Here is a 22,289-nt window from a genome sequence, read left to right as displayed (position 1 = left end):
GTTCCTTACTGAGCACTGATGCAAAGATCCTCAGCAGGGCACGGTGGCTCACATCTGTAATCCCAGCACTATGGGAGGCTGAGGCAGGCGGATCATCTGAGGTCAGCAGTTCAAAACCATCCTGGCCAACATGGTGAAACCACCCCCCCCATCTCTACTACAAATACAAAAAATTAGCCGGGTGTGGTGGCACAGGCATGTAGTCCCAGCTACTCAGGAGGCTGAGGCTGGAGACTCGCTTGAACCCCGGAGGTGGAAGTTGCCAGGGAGCCGAGATCGTGCTACTGCACTCCAACCTAGGTGACAGAGCAAGGCTCCATCTCAAAAAGAAAAAAAAGGCCAGGCATGGTGGCTCATGCCTGTAATCCCAACACTCTGGGAGGCCAAGGTGGGCGGATCACAAGGTCAGGAGTTCAAGGCCAGCCTGACCAACATGGTGAAGCCCCATCTCTACTGAAAATACAAAAAAAAAATTAGCCGGGTGTGGTGGCGTGCACCTGTAATCCCAGCTACTCAGGAGACTGAGGCAGGAGAATTGCTTAAACCTGGGAGGCGGAGCTTGAAGTGAGCCAAGATTGCACCACTACACTCCAGCCTGGGCGATAGAACGAGACTCTGTCTCAAAAAAAGAAAAAAAAAATTCCAGGCGAGAGTGTAGTGGCATGATCGTAGCTCACTGCAGCCTCAACCTCCCAGGCTCAGGCAATTCTTGTGCCTCAGCCTCCTGAGTTGCACCACACTCAGCTAATTTCTTTTTTTTTTGTAGAGAGGGTCTCACAACGTTGCCCAGGCTGGTCTCGAACTCCTGAGCTCAAGCAGTCCTCCCACTTCAGCCTCCCAAAGCGCTGGGATTACAGGCCTGAGCCACCGCACCCAGCCTTAGTCTGTTTTCTGAATACCTGAAACAGTCATTTATAAAGAAAAGGAATATCTCGTAATTCTGGAGGCTGGAAAGTCCAAGGTTGAGGGGCTGCCTCTGGTGAGGCCTTCTTGCTGGTGGGGACTCTGCAGAGTCTGGAGGTGGCACAGGGCATCATAGGCTGGGGGCTGAGCATGCTCACGTGCTAGTTCAGGTCTCTTCCTCTTCTCGTGAAGCCACTGGTTCTCCTCCCATGATAACCCATTAATCCACTAACCCATGAAGCCATTGCTCCATGAATGGATTAATCTCTTGAGGGCAAAGCCCTCATGATCCAATCACCTCTTAAAGGCTCCCCTCTCAGTACTGCCACACTGGAGATGAAATTTCAACGTGAGTTTTGGAGGGGGCACACAAACCATGGCAACCTTGAAACCATCTATAGGAGAGTTTCTAAAGGAGCTGTACCTCAAAATCAGAAAGTGCAAAAGACCTGCGATATAAGACTCAGGGAGTTAAGAGACCAGGAAAGCAGGAGATTGCACTTTTTTTTTAATTAACAGCAGTTTGGAACCAAAATTCCAAATAAATTCTGTTGATTTCCTGTTCTACTCCTTCAGGATGATGGTGAGGACAGTCTATATATAATGGCCCCTACAGCATACTAAGAGAATCCAGGTCCCGGATCCCAGATTTCTGGAGATTTCTACCAAGCAGCAGTGCCCAAGATCAGCTGTGATGATGAGGATGTGCCAGTGCATGGCACGTGGCCCAGAGTCACCAGTTTATTACATACTGGTCATCTTCACTACCTGACTTCACACAAGTCAATCCAGGGTTTGCCTGGTTCCCTCCTGACGCCTTCTCTCTCCACAAGATCTGCTCCCTCCTACCTTGACTGATCTGTTGGCCAGATGCAATGGCTCACACCTAGAATCTTTGCACTTTGGGAGGCCGAGGTGGGAGGAATTGCTTGAGCTCAGGAGTTCAAGACCAGCCTGGGCAACATGGTGAAACCCCATGTCTATAAAAAATACAAAAGCTAGGGCCGGGTGCAGTGGCTCACGCCTATAATATCAGCACTTTGGGAGGCTGAGACGGGCGGATCACCTGAGGTCAGAAGTTCGAGACCAGCCTGGCCAACATGCTGAAACCCTGTCCCTACTAAAAATACAAAAATTAGCCGGGCATGGTGGCGTGGGCCTGTAATCCCAGCTTCTCAGGGGGCTGACACAGAAGCATCGCTTGAACCTGGGAGGCAGAGGTTGCAGTGAGGTGAGACTGCACCACTGCACTCGAGCCTGGGCAACAGAGTAAGACTCCATCTCAAAAAACAAACAAACAAAAACAAAAAAAAAAAACACCAAAAACTAGCTGGGCATGGTGGTATGCACCTGTAGTCCCAGCTGTTCAGGAGGCCGAGGTGGAAGGATCACTCGAACCCAGGAGCCAGAGGTTGCAGTGAGTCAAGACCACACCACTACACACCAGCCTGGGTGACAGAGCCAGACCCTGTCTCTAAATAAATAAATAACCTGTGATGTTTCTCCTCAATTTGCTAACTTAACCATTTAATGCTCCCACAGACTAGATTCTTCCTCTGATCACAACTTCCCACTTGTATAAGATTAGGTTTGGCTGTGAGCAAAAGAAAACCTGAAACAATGCATACACAGTGGCTGACTTCTCTCCCATGTAAATGCTGTCCCCAGTGTGAGTGGGCCCAGTGACAGTGGAGCTCCACTCCCCAGATGGCTGTGTGCCCAGCAGCCTGCTGCCTGTGGGTGCATTCGCAAGGGTCTACAAAAATAAGTAATTCAGAATCCATGGTGTTGGAACTTTAAATTACTTTGAGCCTTAAAGTAAGGGAGGAGACCACCCCTCATATCTTCTTATGCCTAATTTCTGCCTCCAAAGAAAGAAGTAAAAACTAAAAGGCACAGCCGGGCACGGTGGCTCACGCCTGTAATCCCAGCACTTTGGGAGGCCGAGGCAGGCAGATCATCTGAGGTCGGAAGTTCGAGAGCAGCCTGACCAACATGGAGAAACCCCATCTCTACTAAAAATACAAAATTAGCTGGGCGTGGTAGCGCATGCCTACAATCCCAGCTACTCAGGAAGGCTGAGGCAGGAGAATCGCTTGAACCCGGGAGGTGGAGGTTGTGCTGAGCCAAGATCACGCCACTGCACTCCAGCCTGGGCAACAAGAGCGAAACCCAGTCTAAAAAATAAAAACAAAAACTAAAAGGCAGAAATGAAATCCACAGGCAGACAGCCCAGTGCCACACCCTGGGCCTGGTAGTTAAAGATCGACCCCTGACCTAATCGGTTATGTTATCTATAGATTACAGACATTGTATAGAGAAGCACTGTGAAAATCCCTGTCTCATTTTGTTCTGATCTAATTACCGGTGCATGCAGCCCCCAGCCACGTACCCCCGGCTTGCTCGATCAATCACGACCCTCTCACGCGGACCCCCTTAGAGGTGTGAGTCCTTAAAAGGGACAGGAATCGCTCACTTGGGGAGCTCGGCTCTTGAGACAGGAGTCTTACCGATGCCCCCGGCCGAATAAACCCCTTCCTTCTTTAACTCGGTGTCTGAGGAGTTTTGTCTGCGGCTGTTCCTGCTACAAAAGGAATGTGATCATGGGGCCTGAGTCATGTGGTAGGCAGCTGTACCCGAGGCAGCTGTAACCTTTGTTCCTCTGATTACAGATGAGCCTTTTCTTTACCTACGTTGTTTTGTAAAATGTTGCGAAAGACGAGGGCTCCAGAAAAGATGCTTTTCCTCTTCACCTTGATCTTCACTATAGATTAACTTTCCTCTTAACTTCTTCTATGACCTCATGACTATCACACTGTCTAAGATGGAATGTTTAAATATACACTTTTAATTTGGAAAAGGAGCCTGGATCAGAACATGTGGAAAAAAGTTAAAGAAAGAAAAGAGGCCAGGTGGGTGGCTCACGCCTGTAATCCCACCACTTTGGGAGGCTGAGGCAAGTGCATCACAAGGTCAGGGGTTTGAGACCAGCCTGGCCAACGTGGTGAAACCCTGTCTCTACTAAAAATACAAAAACTAGCCGGGCGAGATGGCGGGCGCCTGTAGTCCCAGCTACTCGGGAGGCTGAGGCAGGAGAATGGCGTAAACCCGGGAGGCGGAGCTTGCAGTGAGCTGAGATCCGGCCACTGCACTCCAGTCCCGGCAACAGAGCGAGACTCCGTCTCAAAAAAAAAAAAAAAATACAAAAATTAGCCGGGTGTGGTGGCACACACCTGTAGTCCCAGCTACTCAGGAGGCTGAGGCAGAAGTTGCAGTGAGCTTAGACTGTGCCACTGCGCTCCAGCCTGGGCGACAGAGCAAGACTCTGTCTCAAAAAAAAAAAAAAAGAAAGAGAAAAGGCTGGACACAGCCACTCATGCCTGTAATCCCAGCACTTCAGGATTGCTTGAACCTGGGCAACATAGTGAGACCCTGTTTCTACAAAAGTTTTAAAACTTACGCCAGGCGTGGTGGCTCACGCCTGTAATTCCAGCACTTTGTGAGGCCAAGGCAGGTGGATCACCTGAGGTCAGGAGTTCGAGACCAGCCTGACCAACATGGAGAAACCCCGTCTCTACTAAAAATACAAAATGGCCAGGCACGGTGGCTCACGCCTGTAATCCCAGCACTTCGGGAGGCCGCAGCAGACAGATCACGAGGTCAGGAGATCGAGACCATCCTGGCTAACACGGTGAAACCCCATCTCTACTAAAAATACAAAAAATTAGCCGGGCGTGGTGGCAGGCGCCTGTGGTCCCAGCTACTCGGGAGGCTGAGGCAGGAGAATGGCGAGAACCCAGGAGGTGGAGCTTGCAGTGAGCCAAGATTGTGCCACTGCACTCCAGCCTGGGTGAGAGTGAGACTCCATCTCAAAAAAAAAAAAAAAAAAAAAACAAAATGAGCCAAGCATGGTGATGCCTGTAATCCCAGCTACTCGGGACGCTGAGGCAAAAAATTGCTTGAACCCAGGAGTCAGAGGTTGCAGTGAGCCGAGATCAGGCCACTGCACTCCAGCCTGGGAGATGAAGCGAGACTCCGTCTCAAAAAAAAAAAAGAAAAAAGAAAAAGAAAACTGGAGTGAAGTATGCTAAAACCACGGGAGAGAGTTTAGTGCACATATGCATTATCAACGTTGTTGACAGAAATCAAGAAATGCCAAACATTGTGAGATTCTTACAATAAAGCTGCCTTTTTGAAATGCATATAAAGTTGACTGAAATATTACATATGGAAAAATACACAAATCTTAGGTGTGCTGCTCAGTGATTCTCACCCCCTTGTTTCTTGCAGTCTGCTGGCCAGATCACAAGCCTTTCCCTTCTCCACCCACCGCTTCTTATCGCCTTTCATTAATTTATTTCTTCTCAACTACTGTTAGGGGTTGAATTCTGTTCCCCCAGAGAGAGATGCTGAGGTCCTAATCTCCAGCTCCTGAGAATGTGACTTTATTTGGAAATAGGTTCTATGCAAATTTACTAAATTAAGATGAAGTCATTGTTGGGGGCAGGGGGGACTAATTTTTATAAGGACTTGTGTCCTTATAAAAACTCAGAATTTGGGGCCAGGCGCGGTGGCTCATGCCTGTTATCCCAGCACTTTGGGAGACCGAGATGGGCGGATCATGAGGTCAGGAGTTCGAAACCAGCCTGGCCAACATGGTAAAACACCATCTCTACTAAATATACAAAAATTAGCCGGGCATCGTGGTGCACACCTGTAATCCCAGCTACTCAGGAGGCTGAGGCAGAATTGCTTGAACCCAGGAGGTGTAGGTTGCAGTGAGCTCAGATCAGGTCACTGCACTCCAGCCTAGGGGACAGAGCAAGACTCCATCTTGAAAAACAAAAAACAGAAAATTTGGGCCGGGCGCAGTAACTCATGTCTGTAATCCCAGCACTTTGGGAAGCCAAGGCAGGTGGATCGCTTGAGCCCAGGAGTTCCAAGATCAGCCTGGGCAGCATGACAAGACCCCATCTCGAAAAGAAAAGAAAGAAAAGAAAGAAAGAAGAAAGAAGAAAGAAGAAAGAAGAAAGAAAGAAAGAAAGAAAGAAAGAAAGAAAGAAAGAAAGAAAGAAGGAAGGAAGGAAAGAAAGGAAAGAAAGAAAGGAAAGAAAGAAGAGAGAGAGAGAAAGAAAGAAAGAAAGAAAAGAGGAGAGAGAGACAGAGAGAGAGAGAGAAAAGAAAAGAAAAGAAAAACTGGAGATACGGAGACATATAGAGGAAAGGTGATCTGAAGATGGCCATGTTATGATGGAATTGGAGACTGGAGTGATGTGTCTACAAGCCAAGGAACTCCCAGGTCTGCTGAGAACGGCCAGAAGCCTGGAAGAGGAAGGGAGGGGCTCTCCCCTACAGCCATCAGACAGCGCAGCTCTGCCAACACCTTGACTTGAGACTTTCAGCCTCTAGAACTGAGAGCCAATCACTTTCTGTTGTTCAAGCCCCTCAGTTTGTGGTCCTTTACGGCAGCCCTAGGAAACCAACGTAAGCATTATCTAACATACTTGATTTATTTCACCTGATCTCTCCTCTAGACTATGAGCTCCATGGGGACAGAGATCTTTGTCCCTTTTGTCCTCTGTTGTATCCCCAGTGCCTAAAGCCGTGTGAGGTACAGAATGGACTGTGACCATCCACGGCAGTCTGGAGCAGACCTACACATGTCAGAAAACTCACCACGCAGAGGGGACAGAGGCAGGGCTGCTTTTAGCCACAAGAGAGCAGCAAACATGACTCACAGTAGTTTGAACAAATAGGCATTTTTTTTGTTTTAACATAAAACCCCAGCAGCTGGCAGTCCAGGCTGAGCAGCACCTCAGCCATGCCAAGGACTCTCCCTCCACCAAGCTCCGGGTGCTCCACTTGGCCTTCGTGGTCACACAGGGGGTTCTGCATGCCGGGGGTCCCTTCCACATTCCGGACAGGAAGACGGGGCGGGCCTGGCCACACCAGTTGCTGTTTGATCTCCTCACGTGGGGAAAACCAGAGCAACCGGAGGCCCTCATCGGCAGGCTCGGGCACCTGACCAGCTGCAGTGGGCACACGGCCGCCCTAGCTGGAAGGAGCTGGGAGCTCAGTCAAGTATACAGCCTTCCAGCCCTAGAGGGGAGGAAGCTGAGGGGCAGGGTTAGGAGTGGATGTGGTGTGGCCACCAGAGTGTGGGCCTCAGAGGGTGCAGAAGGACCCAGGGGTCGGTAAATGGTGCTGGAACTGGCTGGAGACAAAGGAAAAAATGGATTCCCTACATCACACCCCACACAAACTTAACTCCACTTCGATAAAATGCCAAATTTGAAAAGCAAAATTTTAAAGCTTTTAAGCAAAAACAAAATCTTTAGAATAGATTATGAAATGACACTAAATTGTAGACTGTATATCAAACGATGTCATTAAAAAGCAAAACCCCCAGGCACACTGGAAGGTATGCACAAGGCGTATCAGCAGAGGAGCCCTACACAGGAACTCCCACACGTCCGTAAGAAAGGGCCCAGAGTAAACCACCACGCAGAAACACAGATGCCAATAAACACACAGATACCAACAGGGCTAGCAGAGAAACAAACAAAAGCTTTTGCATCCACCTGTCAAAAATGGAAAGGTCTGACTACATCAGGTGCAGAGCGGCAGAGGGGATCTCTGCAGGTGCCACCCCACTGTGGTGATGGCCCTATTTGGAGAGCAGCGAGGCGCCCTCTAGTAAAACTAAAAATGGGCTGGGCATGGCAGCGCACACCTGTAATCCCAGCACTTTGGGAAGCTGAGGCGGGCAGATCACATGAGGTCAGGAGTTCGAGACCAGCCTGGCCAACATGGCAAAACCCTTTCTCTACTAAAAATACAAAAATTATCTGGGCATGGTGGCGCACACCTGTAGTCCCAGCTACTCAGGAGGCTGAGGCAGGAGAATCGCTTGAACCCAGGAGGCGGAGGCTGCAGTGAGCCAAGATTGTGCCACTGCACTCCAGCCTGGGCAACAGTTTAAGACTCTGTCTCAAAAATAAATAAATAAATAAGACACATCCAGGAGTGCTTAGAGCAGCATCATGTTGCAGAGCAAGAGCCCTAAACCACCTCCAGTCAGTAGCAGAATGGAGAAACTGGAGTCTGTTCATACCTCACAGCGAGAAATACCCATCTTGAGCCACATCAAAGACTCACCAACAACACTGAATTGCAAAAGTTGAGGAATACGTCCATGCACCACTTACAGTCTTCAGAAATTCAAAACAATACAATGTATGTAGAGATACATACCCCTGTGGTAAAAATTTTAAGACATAAAAAGTCAGATTCTGTAGCAACCACCTTTGGCAGGGAGAGACAAAGGGATCCAAGTGTGTCAGTGATACTCTGTTTCTCACGTCACATGGCAGGTCCATAGCCACACATTCACATTTAACTTTTGTATGATGAAATACCTCAAATTTTTAAACACACATGGCAAAAACACAGATTATGGCATCACAGTCCTGCGGGTGTGAAATGCGGATGTAAGAATACACATGGACCATTCTAGGGAAGTACCTCTAGGTATGAATTTTGAAACAATCAACTTTTCTTGGGTGCAACAAGGCTACGTTCCAATGGAAAGGGGTGCCCACCGTGACAGCCAAGTAGAGACCGGCATGATCACTTTAACACCTACTGTCACAGCATGAGGCCCAACGCTGTCTCGTGCTCAAGCTTGGGTACTTGTTAAAACCACTGCCGGTCTTTGGGAGGCTGAGATGGGCGGATCACGAGGTCAGGAGATCGAGACCATCCTGGCTAACATGGTGAAACCCCGTCTCTACTAAAAAAAATACAAAAAAAAACCTAGCCGGGCGAGGTGGCGGGTACCTGTAGTCCCAGCTACTCCGGAGGCTGAGGCAGGAGAATGGCGTAAACCCGGGAGGCGGAGCTTGCAGTGAGCTGAGATCCGGCCACTGCACTCCAGCCTGGGCAACAGAGAGAGACTCCGTCTCAAAAAAAAAAAAAAAAAACCACTGCCGGGGCTTTTGAAACTGCCCTTGTCCCAGCTCCATCTGACTTACTCAGCCAGAACTGGAGAACAAGGCAGGCTCTTTTCAGTTCTCCAGGGAACTTCGCTATGCAGCCAAGGTTGAGAAACATCTAGTATAGGACACTAATTTGCCTAATAATTCAGGAACTCGGTGAAGACCAAGTTAGAGCCAAAAGTTAAAGGTCAAGTCTGGTGAGTGTGGTGCTGATGGTGTGATTGTAGCAGCCGTGGAGAGCTCCAAGCTCTCGGCCTTGGCCCTAGACACCTGGTCTAAAAGCCCTCCAGCACCTGAGGGGTGAGCCTTGCGGATGACATGAGTTCATGTGCCTCAATCGCTCCGAAGCAGGGCCTACCATAAACACACGATCTGCCACCTTTTCAAGGAAAGGAACTGTTTTGGGAAAAGTGTTAATTAAATACTTCAATAAGGAGGATCATGATTACTCTTCAGGCTTCATGAACAGGCTCCCAAACCTGTGAAGGAAGCACAAACTCGAACCTCTCAGTCACTGTGTGGAATCTCTCATCTAACCTGCTGAAGGAGGAGACAGAGGACACGAGAGGCGGGTGACAGTGGACCGGTGAAGAGCTCTGGAGAATGAGGGACAGAAGTAAAATCCTGACTCTCACTTGTGTCCCTTTATATTTTTTGCAATGAGAATCTATTTGATAGTGTTAATTACTAAAAGCCTGGCTACCGCAGGGAGGGCAGGCTAGCTTTTGCTTTTAAGGTGGTAGATTCAAATGCAACTGAACGGTGAGTGGGAAGGAGACGAGGAAGACAAGATCATCGGCTCAGCAAGGTCCCCAAGGAGGGCTAGAGTCGGGATCAGAGCCAGATGGGTGGCTTAGGATGGGACAAGACGTGCTGCTCCACAGTGCGAGAACTGGCTGGCAGCAGCAGGCCACAGCTAGGGGCGATGACTATGGAAGCTGCCAGGGACGGTGCCATGCTTTCAGCTGCTGCCTTTCCTCCACTCCCCGTTACCATCTTTGTCCCCCGAGGTGTCCCAGACGGACTGCCACAACCACCCCACCCTCCTCCTGCCCCTACCAGCCCCTTGCACATCATCCCAGAGCCCCCCGGAGTTCCCCGTCAATGTACCCGCCTGCCCAGCCAAGCCTCCACATGGTGACCCTTGCCACCCATCCTTTCACCCAGAGGCCCAGAGCATGTGGGCGACAGCACAGGGCCCCATCCCCAAAGCATCACTTGCCAGGTGACACTGGGCAAGTTGTCCTTGACCTCTGAGAGCTGTGTGTCCCCAGCTGGGAAAGAGGGCAACCCATCCATCCTCCTGGGACTCTGCAGGCCAGAGCGGACGAACTGAAAGCTCTACAGCACTGGTGGGCTAGAAGTCATGAGAAAAGAAAGCAAAGCAAGCCCCCAGGCCAGTCACACGGCTGAGGTTGGGTATTTCACTTTATTGAGCAAACAGTCACACTCGGCCCCCCCACACCACCCCTGCAGGCTTGCTTGAGCATCTGTCTCAGCAAGCAGCTCAGGGTGAACAGGAAGGCCTGGGTTTCCCAGTTCAGGCTTCATCTGCTGCCACACGTGCCACACACCACAAAACAAAATCACTTCCCCACGTCCTCAGGAGCCCACCCCAGTGTGGTCCAGGGGACCCTCCAGTGTTCAACAGCTGCCTGCAGGGGCTGCAGCCCAGCTCTAGGCACAGACCCCTGCACTGAGACGCCAGCCCCAGGAGAGCCTCCGTCTCCAGCTGCAGGGGTGCCAGACCCTGAGCCTCAGCTCTGCCACCTGTTCCTGCTGGGCAAGAAGCAAAATGTAAGAAAATACTTTAATCATTTATTTGAAACGGTTAAGAAATAAGGTCATCTTGTTCTTCTATAATCCCAGTAAAAAAAAAAGTTCACATTGACTCCTGGGCCCAGGCCCCGCTGGCGCAGGCCCCGCTGGTGGTGCTACTCAGTAGAAGCGCTTGTTCCGCTCCTGCCGCTTCTGGAACACCACGGCCCCCACCACGGCGCAGACGACAATGCCCAGGAGAGCGCACAGCAGCAGCAGGAACACCCGCCACCCTGTCAGGGGCCCGCTGCGGAAGTTCCCCGTGGGGTCGTCCACGTTGTCTGAGGGAGAAGAAACGGGAGCTGAAACAGCGGCGCGGGCCGGGGAACAGGGGCCTGCAGGACGGCAGTGGGGATGGAACAGGACAGCAGGCCACGGTGCACAGGCCGGTTGCACTCACTCCCCTCACTGGGGAGGGGCAGAGGTCAGGTGAAGCCCATCCCAGCCAGCTCTGCAGTCCCCAGGGTAGGGCGGGGCAGAGAGAGGACCAAGCCCACAGGGACCCGGGACCCCAGCGGCTCAGGCCTGGGCTGCCTTCTGCTGCAGGAAGCTGGTTAAAACCAGAGTCCTGGGCTCCCCCAAGTCCAACTCTGGATAAGGGGAGGCCCAGGAGGCTGCTTTTCCAAGCCCCACCCCCACACTGTGGTCTGAGGGCCCTACCTGGAGCAACATGGCCCTGGTCACAGGCTCCCCCAGCCCACAGCTGGATACTCTCGGCAGCCCCCATGGAGGGTCTCCCAGGACCCGAGTCCCACACTCCACCCCAGCCCACAGCCTCTCTCCTCCACACAGGGTCCTCACAGGTCCTGACCATCCTGGGATGGGCCCTCTGGTGCGCTCCCTTGTACAGGCTGAGAGAAGACATTGACTCTCCCAAGCTCTCCAGGCTGTGTGCGGAGGAGCTGGGGTCCGGCTGGGCCCTGTTTCTGCCACTCTGCCTCCCTCCCTGACTGCGGCCCCTGGACTCCACACTGTGCAGTCTCCTCAGGCATCCTCACACCCAGGCCTCAGGCCCAGGCCCTGCCTTTCAGCAGTGCACATGCCGCCCTCTTGCCAGCCACAAGCCAACCTCCATCCTCCCTTCCTGCACAAGCTGCCACCAGCAGGCCTGCTGACCACTCTCACCCCAACCTCTGCTCTACACACCAACAGCAGCAGTCACTGACTGAACTGGAGGTCCCTAGGGATGGCGCTTCCCCAGAAAGCCACTCAGCCTCGGGGCTCCCACGGCTCCGTCTCCTTGTCTGCCTCGGCCCCTAGAATGAGCCCCAGGGGCAGGGCCTGCCTGATCTCCGTGTCTCCAGCACGCAGCCCATAGCTAGGCACAGAGGGCAGCTTTGATCACATCCGAAGGAACAAATGGACTGAATCTAAAAACGAGTTCATCCTGCCTTGCCAGCTGCCCGGGATGCTGGGTGGGCAAGGCAGATGCCACCTCTGAAAGCACCCAGCGGCTGGCAGCCCTCTGACCAAAGGCTGCAGCAAGGTTTGTGTGGCCCCCGAAACATTTCAAAATAACCTGAATCTTTAAAAAGTGAATTGTTGGCTGCACACCGTGGCTCACACCTGTAATCCCAGCACTTTGGGAGGTCAAGATGGGAGGATCACAAGGTCAAGGGATCAAGACCATCCTAGCTAACACAGTGAAACCCCGTCTCTACTAAAAATACAAAAAAATTAGCCAGGCGTGGTGGCAGGCACCTGTAGTCCCAGCTCCTCAGAAAGCTGAGGCAGGAGAATGGCATGAACCCGGGAGATGGAGCTTGCAGTGAGCCAAGATTGCACCACTGCACTCCAGCCTGGGCAACAGAGCGAGACTCTGTCCCCTCCAAAAAAGAAAAAAAAAAAGTGAATTGTCACATAAAACACTGGATCCTAGCTTCTCCTGAAAAGCAGAAAGATGCAGCCAAACTGGCCCATGCGGCATGGGGACCCAGGGCTGGGCTAGGACAGAGCCCGCGCGCGCACACTTGCGTCACTGGCTGGACCCCCAGGCACGCATCTGTGGTTCTTAGGGTGGACTTCTCCACACACAGGTGCCTCATTCCTCCAACCACAATGTTCACTCTGTGAGGAAAGGGGTAGCTAATTAGTGCCATGGGAAGAACCCAAGCTTTGGGTTTTGTAGAAACCCCATTTCCAATCCTGCCTTATCCCTCCTTCTAGCTAAGGATTCCACCCCTTGGCCAGCAGCACGACCTCCTTCCAGGTGGCTCACAGAAGGCACAGGGGGGCCAACATACCCAGCCCCCTGGCTCTGCTGGCCACCGCCCCAGCGCCTAGGGAGGGAGGATGCCGGCTCACCACTCACACGTTTGCTGATCAGCCACTGCTTGCTGCCACAGCACTCACGTGGCTAGGATGTCCTCAGGGACTGACTCTCTGCAGACTTCTCTTTCACCTCATTCATTTACTCAAAAACTTGCCAGAGCTGACACAATCCAAGCCCAATACTCTAGGAGCTCGGACAGGGCCAGCCAGTGTCGCTTGCCAGGACAGGGTTGATTCAAGAGCCCAGACCACAATCACCACAACCACAACTGGACCACAAGATCGCCAGGCTGGCTTCACCCCATTCCGGGTCAGGCCGCCCAGGCCCAGGCGGGGCGGGGCTGTGCACACGCACCTTTGGGCGACTTGAGGAAGTTGACGCTGGGCTCGATCTTGGTCCAGTCGATGCTCTCCTCGTCGGGCGTGTGCTCCACCATCAGCTGGAACAGCTTCATGGAGATGATGTCATGATTGTCTGTAGGACAAGAATAAACCTGTGACAGCCTGGAGGCCAGCCTCAGGACATGTGGCCCAAGCCCCTCCCCTAAGGGAAGCTGCTGCCACAACCAGTAAACCTGCCAGGCCCCCGGGGAGAGGGCTGCCCTGCCCATCTAGAGCCTGTTTTCTTCCCAGCTCCCTCCAGTCCCCAGCAATAAAAAACTGAGAGGCGGCAGAGTGAAGAGAAAACAGTAAGGGCTTTACAAGCAGAATCATCTGGGTCTAAATCCTGGGGTCTGATGCCCTCTTTGAGGCTCAGTGTCCTCACATGTAAAGAAGTGATGATCTCCATCTGTGTGGTTGCCATGGCAAGTACATGAGAACGTCTACACTACACAGAAGATGGCTTGCCTGCAGAGTACGTGGTCAAAAACAGACCCGGGAAGGACCAGCAGTCACTGTGTGACTGGCTGAGAAGCCTGAGCCTCCCAAGGGCAGGAGCCACCAGACATTGTCACAGAGACTCACATACAGGCTGCAGGGGAACAACTCGGCAACCAGCTAAGGGCCTGAGCCTAACGGAGGCCAGCGGCTGTGCCTGAGGAGACTGTGGAAAGGTGCTGTCCAATGGCATGGGCAGGAAAGAGCTTGGGCTTGACACTGACGGATCACTCCATTGTGGAGATAAGGAGGCTGAGGCTCAAAGTCAACACGTGGGTCCTGGTCAGCCTGGGACTGGAATCTGAGGAAAGGCCTTGTTTAAGGGAGTAGGAATCTCTGAAGCCAAGGGAGGACCTACTGAGCAAGAGCTCGGCCAGGCGCGCAGTGTGACAGCTGAACATGCAAAGCCCTCGGAGACAGCGAATGGCCCTGCAGGACAAGGACCGGCCCTGGAGTCAGGCCCCAGTTCCCGTCTGGGCTCTGCTGCTTCCTGCTCGTATCTCAGGAAAAATTCCTTCAGTTCTCAAACTCCCAATGGTTGAGTAAAAAGGGAGCGAGACAGCTATCTGCCTAAAAATATATCAGGTGACATCACCCGTAAGGTGCCTGGCACTGATGACCCCTGACCAGAGGTCAGACATGGCTCCCCTCATGGCGCCTCTTCCACTCTGTGCTGGGCTCTCCCAACAGCTGTGAGAGCTGCCACAGGCCACAGCCCTGGTGCTGCTCTGCTCCTATCGAGAACCCTCTGAAGACAAGTGCTGAAACAGTCTGACGAAGTTCCAGGCAACCGTGGGAGGAGGAGACCCAGCCAGGCACGAGCTGGAAATTATGAAAGACAGGAGGGGTGCTTACTAGACCTTTCTCTCCTCTGCTGGGCATATGACTGAAAAACCCCCAAACAATGGATGTTCTGGGGTCTGAGTGGACCCAAGCACTTCTCTGCTGAGAGGGAGGCTCCTGGGCAGTGGGCAGACTACAGGCCCTGGAATGGATCATCCTGAGGATAAACCACCCATGTCAGGTCCCCTGTGTCAGCTGCCAGTTCTGGGCAGGAGCTGGCCCTGGGCCTGGCACCTGCTCAGGGACCCAAAGAGAGACCGAGAACCACAGCCAAGGGCCACCATGGCCTGGTGACCAGTGAGGCCTGAGCAGGTTAGAGGCACCCCAGTGCTCACCGAGACCTGCCCTGGGCCAAACAAGAGCCATTTATAGAGCTTACAATTGAGCAGGAGAGCCAGAGACAATAACATTAATTACTCGGTAGATTCAAAGATGGTAAATACTATGAAGAAAAATAAAGCCGGCAAAGGTGATGGGGACTGGGTTGGGGACTACAGGAGGGGGAGCGACGTTCCACAAGGGAATCAGGGAAGGCCGTGCTGAGGAGGTGACATCTGAGCAAGGCCCTCGGAGACAAGGGTGAAACAGCTGGGGCAGGAGGGCACAGGCGCATCCAGGAAGCCACAGTAGGCAGGGGGAGCAGTGAGCGAGGAGCCAGAGGTGGCAGGGCTGGCACAGAGGCCCTGGCCCTGGTGCCCCCTGCAGAGCTCTGACCAGAGCAGCAGGAGGCCTCACACCAGCTTAAGGCAATTACTTAGCTGCTGTGCTCAGGGGAGACTGTTGGGGGCTGGTGAAGGAGGGAATCACTTGGGAGGCTCCGGTGAGAGATACTGGTGGCCTGAAGCCTCCAGGTAGTCAGGGAGGGGTGGGAAGCGGTGGGACATGCTGTGAAAATAAAGCCACAGGGACTGTTGATGGACTAGAGGTGCCATGTGAGAGAAAAAAGGGTCCGGAAAGACAGCAAGCAAACAGAGGGGCAGAGGTGCCACTGACACCCCGATGGGCAAGACGTGGCCTCAGCTGTGGGCACAAGGGCTGAGCAGGTCTGGAGCGGTCTGAGCTGGAGATAAATCTGGGAATCTACATCACCCAAATCTAATTGACCCATTGCCTCCTGTTGATGGGGAAGGTTGCCAAGGGACTGTTCAAGGACTGAGGCCCGGACAGGCCATTTACAGATGAAAGGAAGAGGAGGAACCACAGTCAGGTGAGTCCAGAAACCACACGAAGGCAGGTGATCAACTGCATGGAAAGCTCCCAGTCCCTCAGGGTGAGTCGGGCTGAGAACCAATGCCTGGCCCGGCCCACTCACCAGACAGGTCGCCGGTGCCGGCGGAGGCCCCGAAGTAGTAGCCGGTGGGCAGGCGCACTCCCGTGATGTCAATGCAGTTCTTCCACTCGTTCTTGTCCTCCAGGTCTGTCATCACCTGCGTGGTCAGCACGCTAAGCACCTCGCAGGACAGCAGCCTGACCCCCTGAGCCTCTGTGGGATCGGCACAGGCCCATCAGCTGCCACCCCCACCGCCCAGCCGGCTCACCGTCAGACGGCCCCGGGAGTAGCGCACAGCCAGAAAGGTGTCGTGATCACGGTTGCGGAAGTCAGCCGTGCAGCCCGCCAGCTCGGTCCAGCGCCCATCCTTGCTGTGGTCGTAGGACAGGGAGCCATTGTTCACCATCACCGAGATGTACGGGAACACGCGCTGGGACCAAGACACCGGTTACTCCACAAGCAGCCCGGCCTGTGGGGCGAGCAGGGGCACCCGCCACCCCAATCCCTGGAGGCTCCTCTCGTGCCGGGACCACAGAAGTCCCAGGGCCCCCTCCTCTAGCCAACTGCCCAGTCCTTCCTCTCCTGCTCAGCAGGAGACAGCGGGGCCTACCTCCGTGGTCTCATCATTGGGGTAGGTGTCTAGGAAGATGGCTAAGCCGTGGAAGTTATCTTTGCTTCCAAATACAGGCCCTAGAATTACAAGGAGATGCTCTCACAATGGGAGAAACGGGAGCTGTCCCATGGGTACCTGAAAGGCAAGCAATGCCAACGTGGGTGGGAGCAAGAGAGCCCAACTCAATGGCCATCCACCGAGAGAGAAGGGATGGTGAAAGGAGAAAGCTGAGGCTTTCTCCCCAGAAGTAGGGAGTCTAGGCATGTGACACAGAGGACTCAAGTCTGAAGGTTGAACTGTGAGGGGACTGAGGTAGATGTCAGGTGTCAAGGGGGTGCCTGGCTTACAAAAAACAGTGAGCCACAGGAGACAGCCATACTCAGGAGGCTCTATCCTCCACACCAGGGGCAGCAAACACTGTGGAGGGCCACTGAGGAAACACCTCAGGGCCTGTGGGCCACACGCAGTCACAGCCACACAGTCTTCATGTTTTGGCTTTTTTACAACAGTGACTGTTTTGAATGGTAACACCAGGCCAACGAGGGTGTAGGGCTGAGCTGCAGGACCCAGCTGCTCTCTCCCTCAGCAGCCTTCCTTCCAGAGCCAGGCTCCTTCCGGAGGCGCAGGACTTTATCCACGGGAGCAGCACTTTCCTAACGGGAGAGGAGACGCTGAGCCCCACGAGCCACAGGCAGCCCCACGCCACCTCCCTGGGGGGCCAGCAGCCATGCCCGTGCCCACCCCCGGCCTGGGGCCCCACAGGGGCCACCCGAGCAAGCACCGGCCCACCTGGCATGAGGCGGTCCCGGGTGTACCACAAGGCGATGCCGTCTCCATGGAGGTTCTTCTTCCCTGTGCCGTGGACTTTGAAGTGGACGTGCATTTCCCAGTCCTTGAGGAAGCAGGGCTGGAGGGAGAGCAGAACCGGCTGCTCAGAGCTCCCCAGGGCCCTCCAGCAAGCTGGAGGCAACCCCGGCACGGCCCCTGCCCCACAGACCTCTCTTCCCTCCCCAGTGAAGACTGGGCACTCCTTGGCACAGGGCCACAAGTGCCACTGACCACAGACCCCTAAATGTTCTCAGTGTGAAGGGAAGAGACTGCTGGGCACCAGGTGAGGTGGGGGAGGCCAGTGTCCCGAGGCTGCCTGAGGCCCAGACCCCACCAGCAGGCCCCAGGCTGCTCCTGAGCAGGTGGCCGCCACACCGTTCACCCTCGTTACCGGCCAAACTCACCAGCCATTTCCTCTCCATCCCCGCTGCTCTTGCCCTGGAACCTTGTACAGAGGTTACTACTCCTATTTGAGCGACATATTTTACAGGAAAACAAATTCAGAGGTGTAACAACTTGTCCACAGCAGCTCAGTGGACTGTCTGATTCACGCCCAGGGCTTTCTGACTCCGAGAGCTCTGCTCTGCCTTCGGTACTTCCCGAGGCCTGCAGGCCTTTCACATAAATTGAACCAGCCCCTTTCTGGTCACCCACACCCGCTGCCTACCCTGCTAACCAGCCTTCCCAAGTGAGGAAAATCAGGCCAGGTCAGTGCTGCTGGGCCTCCAGCCCAGGTCGGGCTGAGTCCAAAACCCAGCCCTCCACCAGTTCAGCTCCCCAGCCCAGCCTAAGTGTGGTACCAGCGCTGGGGATGAGAGCTGGTCAGGGTCGTGCTCTGGGGCTCAAGGGCAGCACCGTGTGAGCTGGGGCAGGGATGGGCGCTGCCTACGGCAAGGGAGAAAGCCTGGCCTTCCCCATCAGGAAGTCGCTTGTGAAAACTAAGGTGTCAACACACACGGTGACAAGTATCCACTTTTTTTTTTTTTTTTGAGACAGAGTCTCGCTCTGTCGCCAGGGCTGGAGTGCAGTGGCGGGATCTCGGCTCACTGCAAGCTCCGCCTCCCGGGTTCATGCCATTCTCCTGCCTCAGCCTCCCAAGTAGCTGGGACTACAGGCGCCCACCACCTCGCCCGGCTAGTTTTTTGTATTTTTTAGTAGAGACGGGGTTTCACCGGGTTAGCCAGGATGGTCTCGATCTCCTAACCTCGTGATCCACCCGTCTCGGCCTCCCAAAGTGCTGGGATTACAGGCTTGAGCCACCGCGCCCGGCCACAAGTATCCACTTTCAGGAAATCTGCAGATGGGTATGTAAGCAAGTGATTAAACACCCATCAGAAAGCCAAACCCAAACAAGATGCTGACCTGTCAGATGGGCAACTGTGAAAAAGACCATTAACGTCCAATGCAGATGAGGATGAAGAGAAATGAACACAGGAGTAAAGAAACATGAAGCAGTATTAATGATGGGTAATTCTGGGAGGGGGATTATGGCGACTGTTTACCATGTTTGAATAACGTACAATAAACACATTACTTCTGGGATCACAAAAAAATAAAAAATAAAAACACACTGTATCCCAGCGTGAGCAATATGATTCATTCATTCACTGATGCCAGACTCACTGCTCCCACTCTGGGCACCGGGAACCCCAGATAACAAAACCTAGGCCGAGTCCCCGAGAGCACAAAAGAATGGAAGACATAGACTTGTGGGTAAGAGATGGAGGAAACAGTGAGAGAGACTAAGACTCATATAATTGGGATTCCCAAGTAAAATGTAAGAGATTAGGGCAAAAGAATATTTGAAGATGTCTAAGCACTTACTAAAGCTGATTCAAAGACATGCCACAAACTTTAAAAGTCCTACAAACCAAAGGAGATGACTAAAAAGAAAACCATAGTTAGGCACAAAAAAAGAAGGGAGGGATAGAGGAAACAAACAATAAAAACAGTTTTTTAACATGAAAGTATTTTTTTCTAATTTTCTTCCCCATGGCACAGCCCTAGGCAATCCTGAGAACTTGTGCCACAAAAGCATTTTTTCTTTCTTTTCAATTTCAACTTTTATTTTAGATACGGGGCTCCATGCGCAGGCTACATGGGTATACTGCACCCAGGCAGAGAGAACATTACCCAATAGGTAGTTTTTCAAACCACGTCCTCCCCCATCTAGTTAGTCTGGAGTGTCTATTGTTCCCCCTAAAAACAGATCATCTTGGCCAGGTGCAGTGACTCACACCTATAATCCCAGCACTTTGGGAGGCCAAAGCAGGTGGATCACTTGAGGTTGAGACCAGCCTGGCCAACATGGTGAAACCCCGTCTCTACTAAAAATACAAAAACTAGCCAGGCGTGGTGGTGCGTGCCTGTAATCCCAGCTACTTGGGAGGCTGAGGTGGGAGAACTGCTTGAACTCGGGAGGTGGAGGTTGCAGTGAGCCGAGACTGCACCACTGCACTCCAGCCTGGGCGACACAGTGAGACTCTGTCTCAAACGCGGCGCACTGCAAGCTCCTCCTCCCGGGTTCACGCCATTCTCCCGCCTCAGCCTCCCGAGCAGCCGGGACTACAGGTGCCCACCACGACACCTGGCTAATTTTTTTGTATTTTTAGTAGAGACAGGGTTTCACCGTGTTAGCCAGGATGGTCTCGATCTCCTGACATTGTGATCTGCCCACCTCAGCCTCCTAAAGTGCTGGGATTACAGGCTCATGAGCCACCGCGCCTGGCCTTTTTTTTTTTGAGATGGAGTTTCGCTCTTGTTGCCTAGGCTGCAGTGCAATGGAGTGATCTCAGCTCACCACAACCTCTGCCTCCCAGGTTCAAGTGATTCTCCTGCCTCAGCCTCCCGAGAAGGTGGGATTACAGGCATGCGCCACCACGCCCAGCTGATTTTGTATATTTAGTAGAGACGGGATTTCTCCATGTTGGTCAGGCTGGTCTTGAACTCCCGACCTGAGGTGATCCGCCCGTCTCAGCCTCTGAAAGTGCTGGGATTACAGGCGTGAGCCACCGCACCCCACCATAAAAAATAATAATAATAATCTTAAAGAAAAAGCAACCAGAGGGAAAAAAGAGATGACCCTCAAAGGAGCAATAATTAGCCTGATACCTGGCTTCACAACGGAAACAGTGGGAGCAAGAAGGCAGATGAATGATATGTTTGGAGATACAGGAAGGTAACAGACAGCATGGGATTCTATACTCAGCAAACGCATCCTTCAAGAATGAAGGCCAGGCGCAGTGGCTCATGCCTGTAATCCCAGCACTTTGGGAGGCCGAGGCGGGCGGATCACAAGGTCAGGAGATCGAGTCCATCCTGGCTAATATGGTGAAATCCCATCTCTACTAAAAATTACAACAAAAATTAGCTGGGTGTGGTGTCGGACGCCTGCAGTCCCAGCTACTTGGGAGGCTGAGGCAGGAGAATGGCGTGAACCCAAGAGGCAGAGCTTGTAGTGAGCCAAGATCGCACCACTGCACTCTAGCCTGGGTGACAAAGCAAGACTCCGTCTCAAAAAAAAAAAAAGATATTTTGAGACAAACAAACAAAAACCAAAAGAATTCATTAGCAGACTCATGCTTTCATTCTTTAGGGAGAAAGAAAATGATCCCCCTCCAGATGTAAAGTCAGATTCCAGAAGGAATGAAGAACAACAAATACAGTGACTATAAGGGTGAAAATCTAAATATCTGACTACATAAAACAATGGGTTGTGTGATTTAAAACAGAAACAATTAAAATAAATGACAACAATAAATGGAGTTAAATTGTGTTAGGATCCTTGCACTGTCCAGGAAGAAGGTAAAGTATATATTATCATTAGATTTTGGTAAAACACGAATGCCTACTTTAAATTCTAGGGTGACCACTTAAAATTGAGAAAAGAGCATATAACTTTCAAGCTGATAGAAGAGGAAAAACAGGATAATAAAAATTAACCTAAAAGTAGAGAGAAAAATGAACAGAGAATAGACAATTTGAATATAAAGAGTAAGATAGCAGATTAAACCCAAATGTATCACTATTTCATTAAATGTAAATGGACTAAATGCTAAATAAAAAAACAAAACCTAAGGGCACCTAGGATCTCTGTATTATTTCCTATAACTGCATGTGAATTTATAATTATGTCAAAATAGAGAGTTTAATTTGAAAAGTAAAGAGGCCAGGTGCAGTGGCTCATACCTATAGTCCCAGCACCTTGGAAGGCCATCACGGGAGGCTTGCTGAGCCAAGGAGTTCAAGATCAGCCTGGGCAACATAGCAAGACCCCACCTCTATAAAAAAAAAAAGTATATAAAGGATCAGAGATCTAAACTTAAGAGCTAAAACCTGGCCAGTTGCAGTGGCTCATACCTGTAATCTGAAACACTTTGGGAGGCTGAGGCAGGTGGATCACCAGAGCTCAGAAGTTCAAGACTAGCCCAGGTAACATGGTGAAAACTCATCTCTACAAAAAAACACAAAAATCAGCTGGGCCTGACTGCACATGCGTGTAGTCCCAGCTACTTGTGGGGTTGAGGCAGGAGGATCACTTGAGCTGGAGAGGTCAAGGCTGCAGCTTTGAGCCATGTTCATGCCACGGCACTCCAGCCTGGGCAACAAAATGAGATCTTGCCTCAAAAAACAATAAACAAACAAAAAAACCCATCAAAACTCTTAGAAGAAAATCTAGGGAAAAATGTTCCTGACACTGGATTTAGTAATGATTTCTTGGATATAGCACCAAAAGCACAGACAAAAAAAAAAAAAAAAAGATAAATTGGACTTCACCAAAACTAAAAACTTTTGTACATCAAAGAACATGACCAAAAGAGTGAAAAGACAACCCACAGAATGGGAGAAAATATTTGCAAATCACACA

At 52.0% G+C, this 22,289-nt stretch overlaps 1 protein-coding gene across 2 annotated transcripts in view; it reads right to left on the bottom strand.

Annotated features, from left to right (window-relative positions):
• LMAN2 (lectin, mannose binding 2) overlaps window positions 1–22,289 on the bottom strand; it is a 37,135-nt gene that overhangs the window by 5,032 nt on the left and 9,814 nt on the right. The window contains exons 3-8 of one of the 2 annotated variants that reach the window (XM_033180040.1): window positions 17,384–17,501; window positions 16,592–16,671; window positions 16,250–16,411; window positions 16,024–16,138; window positions 13,345–13,464; window positions 10,300–10,999 (exon numbers count right to left, since the gene is read on the bottom strand). In XM_033180040.1, coding sequence (XP_033035931.1) covers window positions 10,839–10,999; window positions 13,345–13,464; window positions 16,024–16,138; window positions 16,250–16,411; window positions 16,592–16,671; window positions 17,384–17,501 — 756 coding nt within the window. In that variant the 3' untranslated portion in view covers window positions 10,300–10,838. Of the gene's footprint in view, window positions 1–10,299; window positions 11,000–13,344; window positions 13,465–16,023; window positions 16,139–16,249; window positions 16,412–16,591; window positions 16,672–17,383; window positions 17,502–22,289 lie in introns of those variants that run through there. The other variant, XM_033180041.1, reaches the window with a different exon arrangement.

This window comes from Trachypithecus francoisi, unplaced genomic scaffold (assembly GCF_009764315.1).
Source record: "Trachypithecus francoisi isolate TF-2019V2 unplaced genomic scaffold, Tfra_2.0 Lachesis_group2, whole genome shotgun sequence".
In the NCBI taxonomy this organism is placed as follows: domain Eukaryota; kingdom Metazoa; phylum Chordata; class Mammalia; order Primates; family Cercopithecidae; genus Trachypithecus; species Trachypithecus francoisi.
This window is presented reverse-complemented; position numbering and strand designations above follow the sequence as displayed.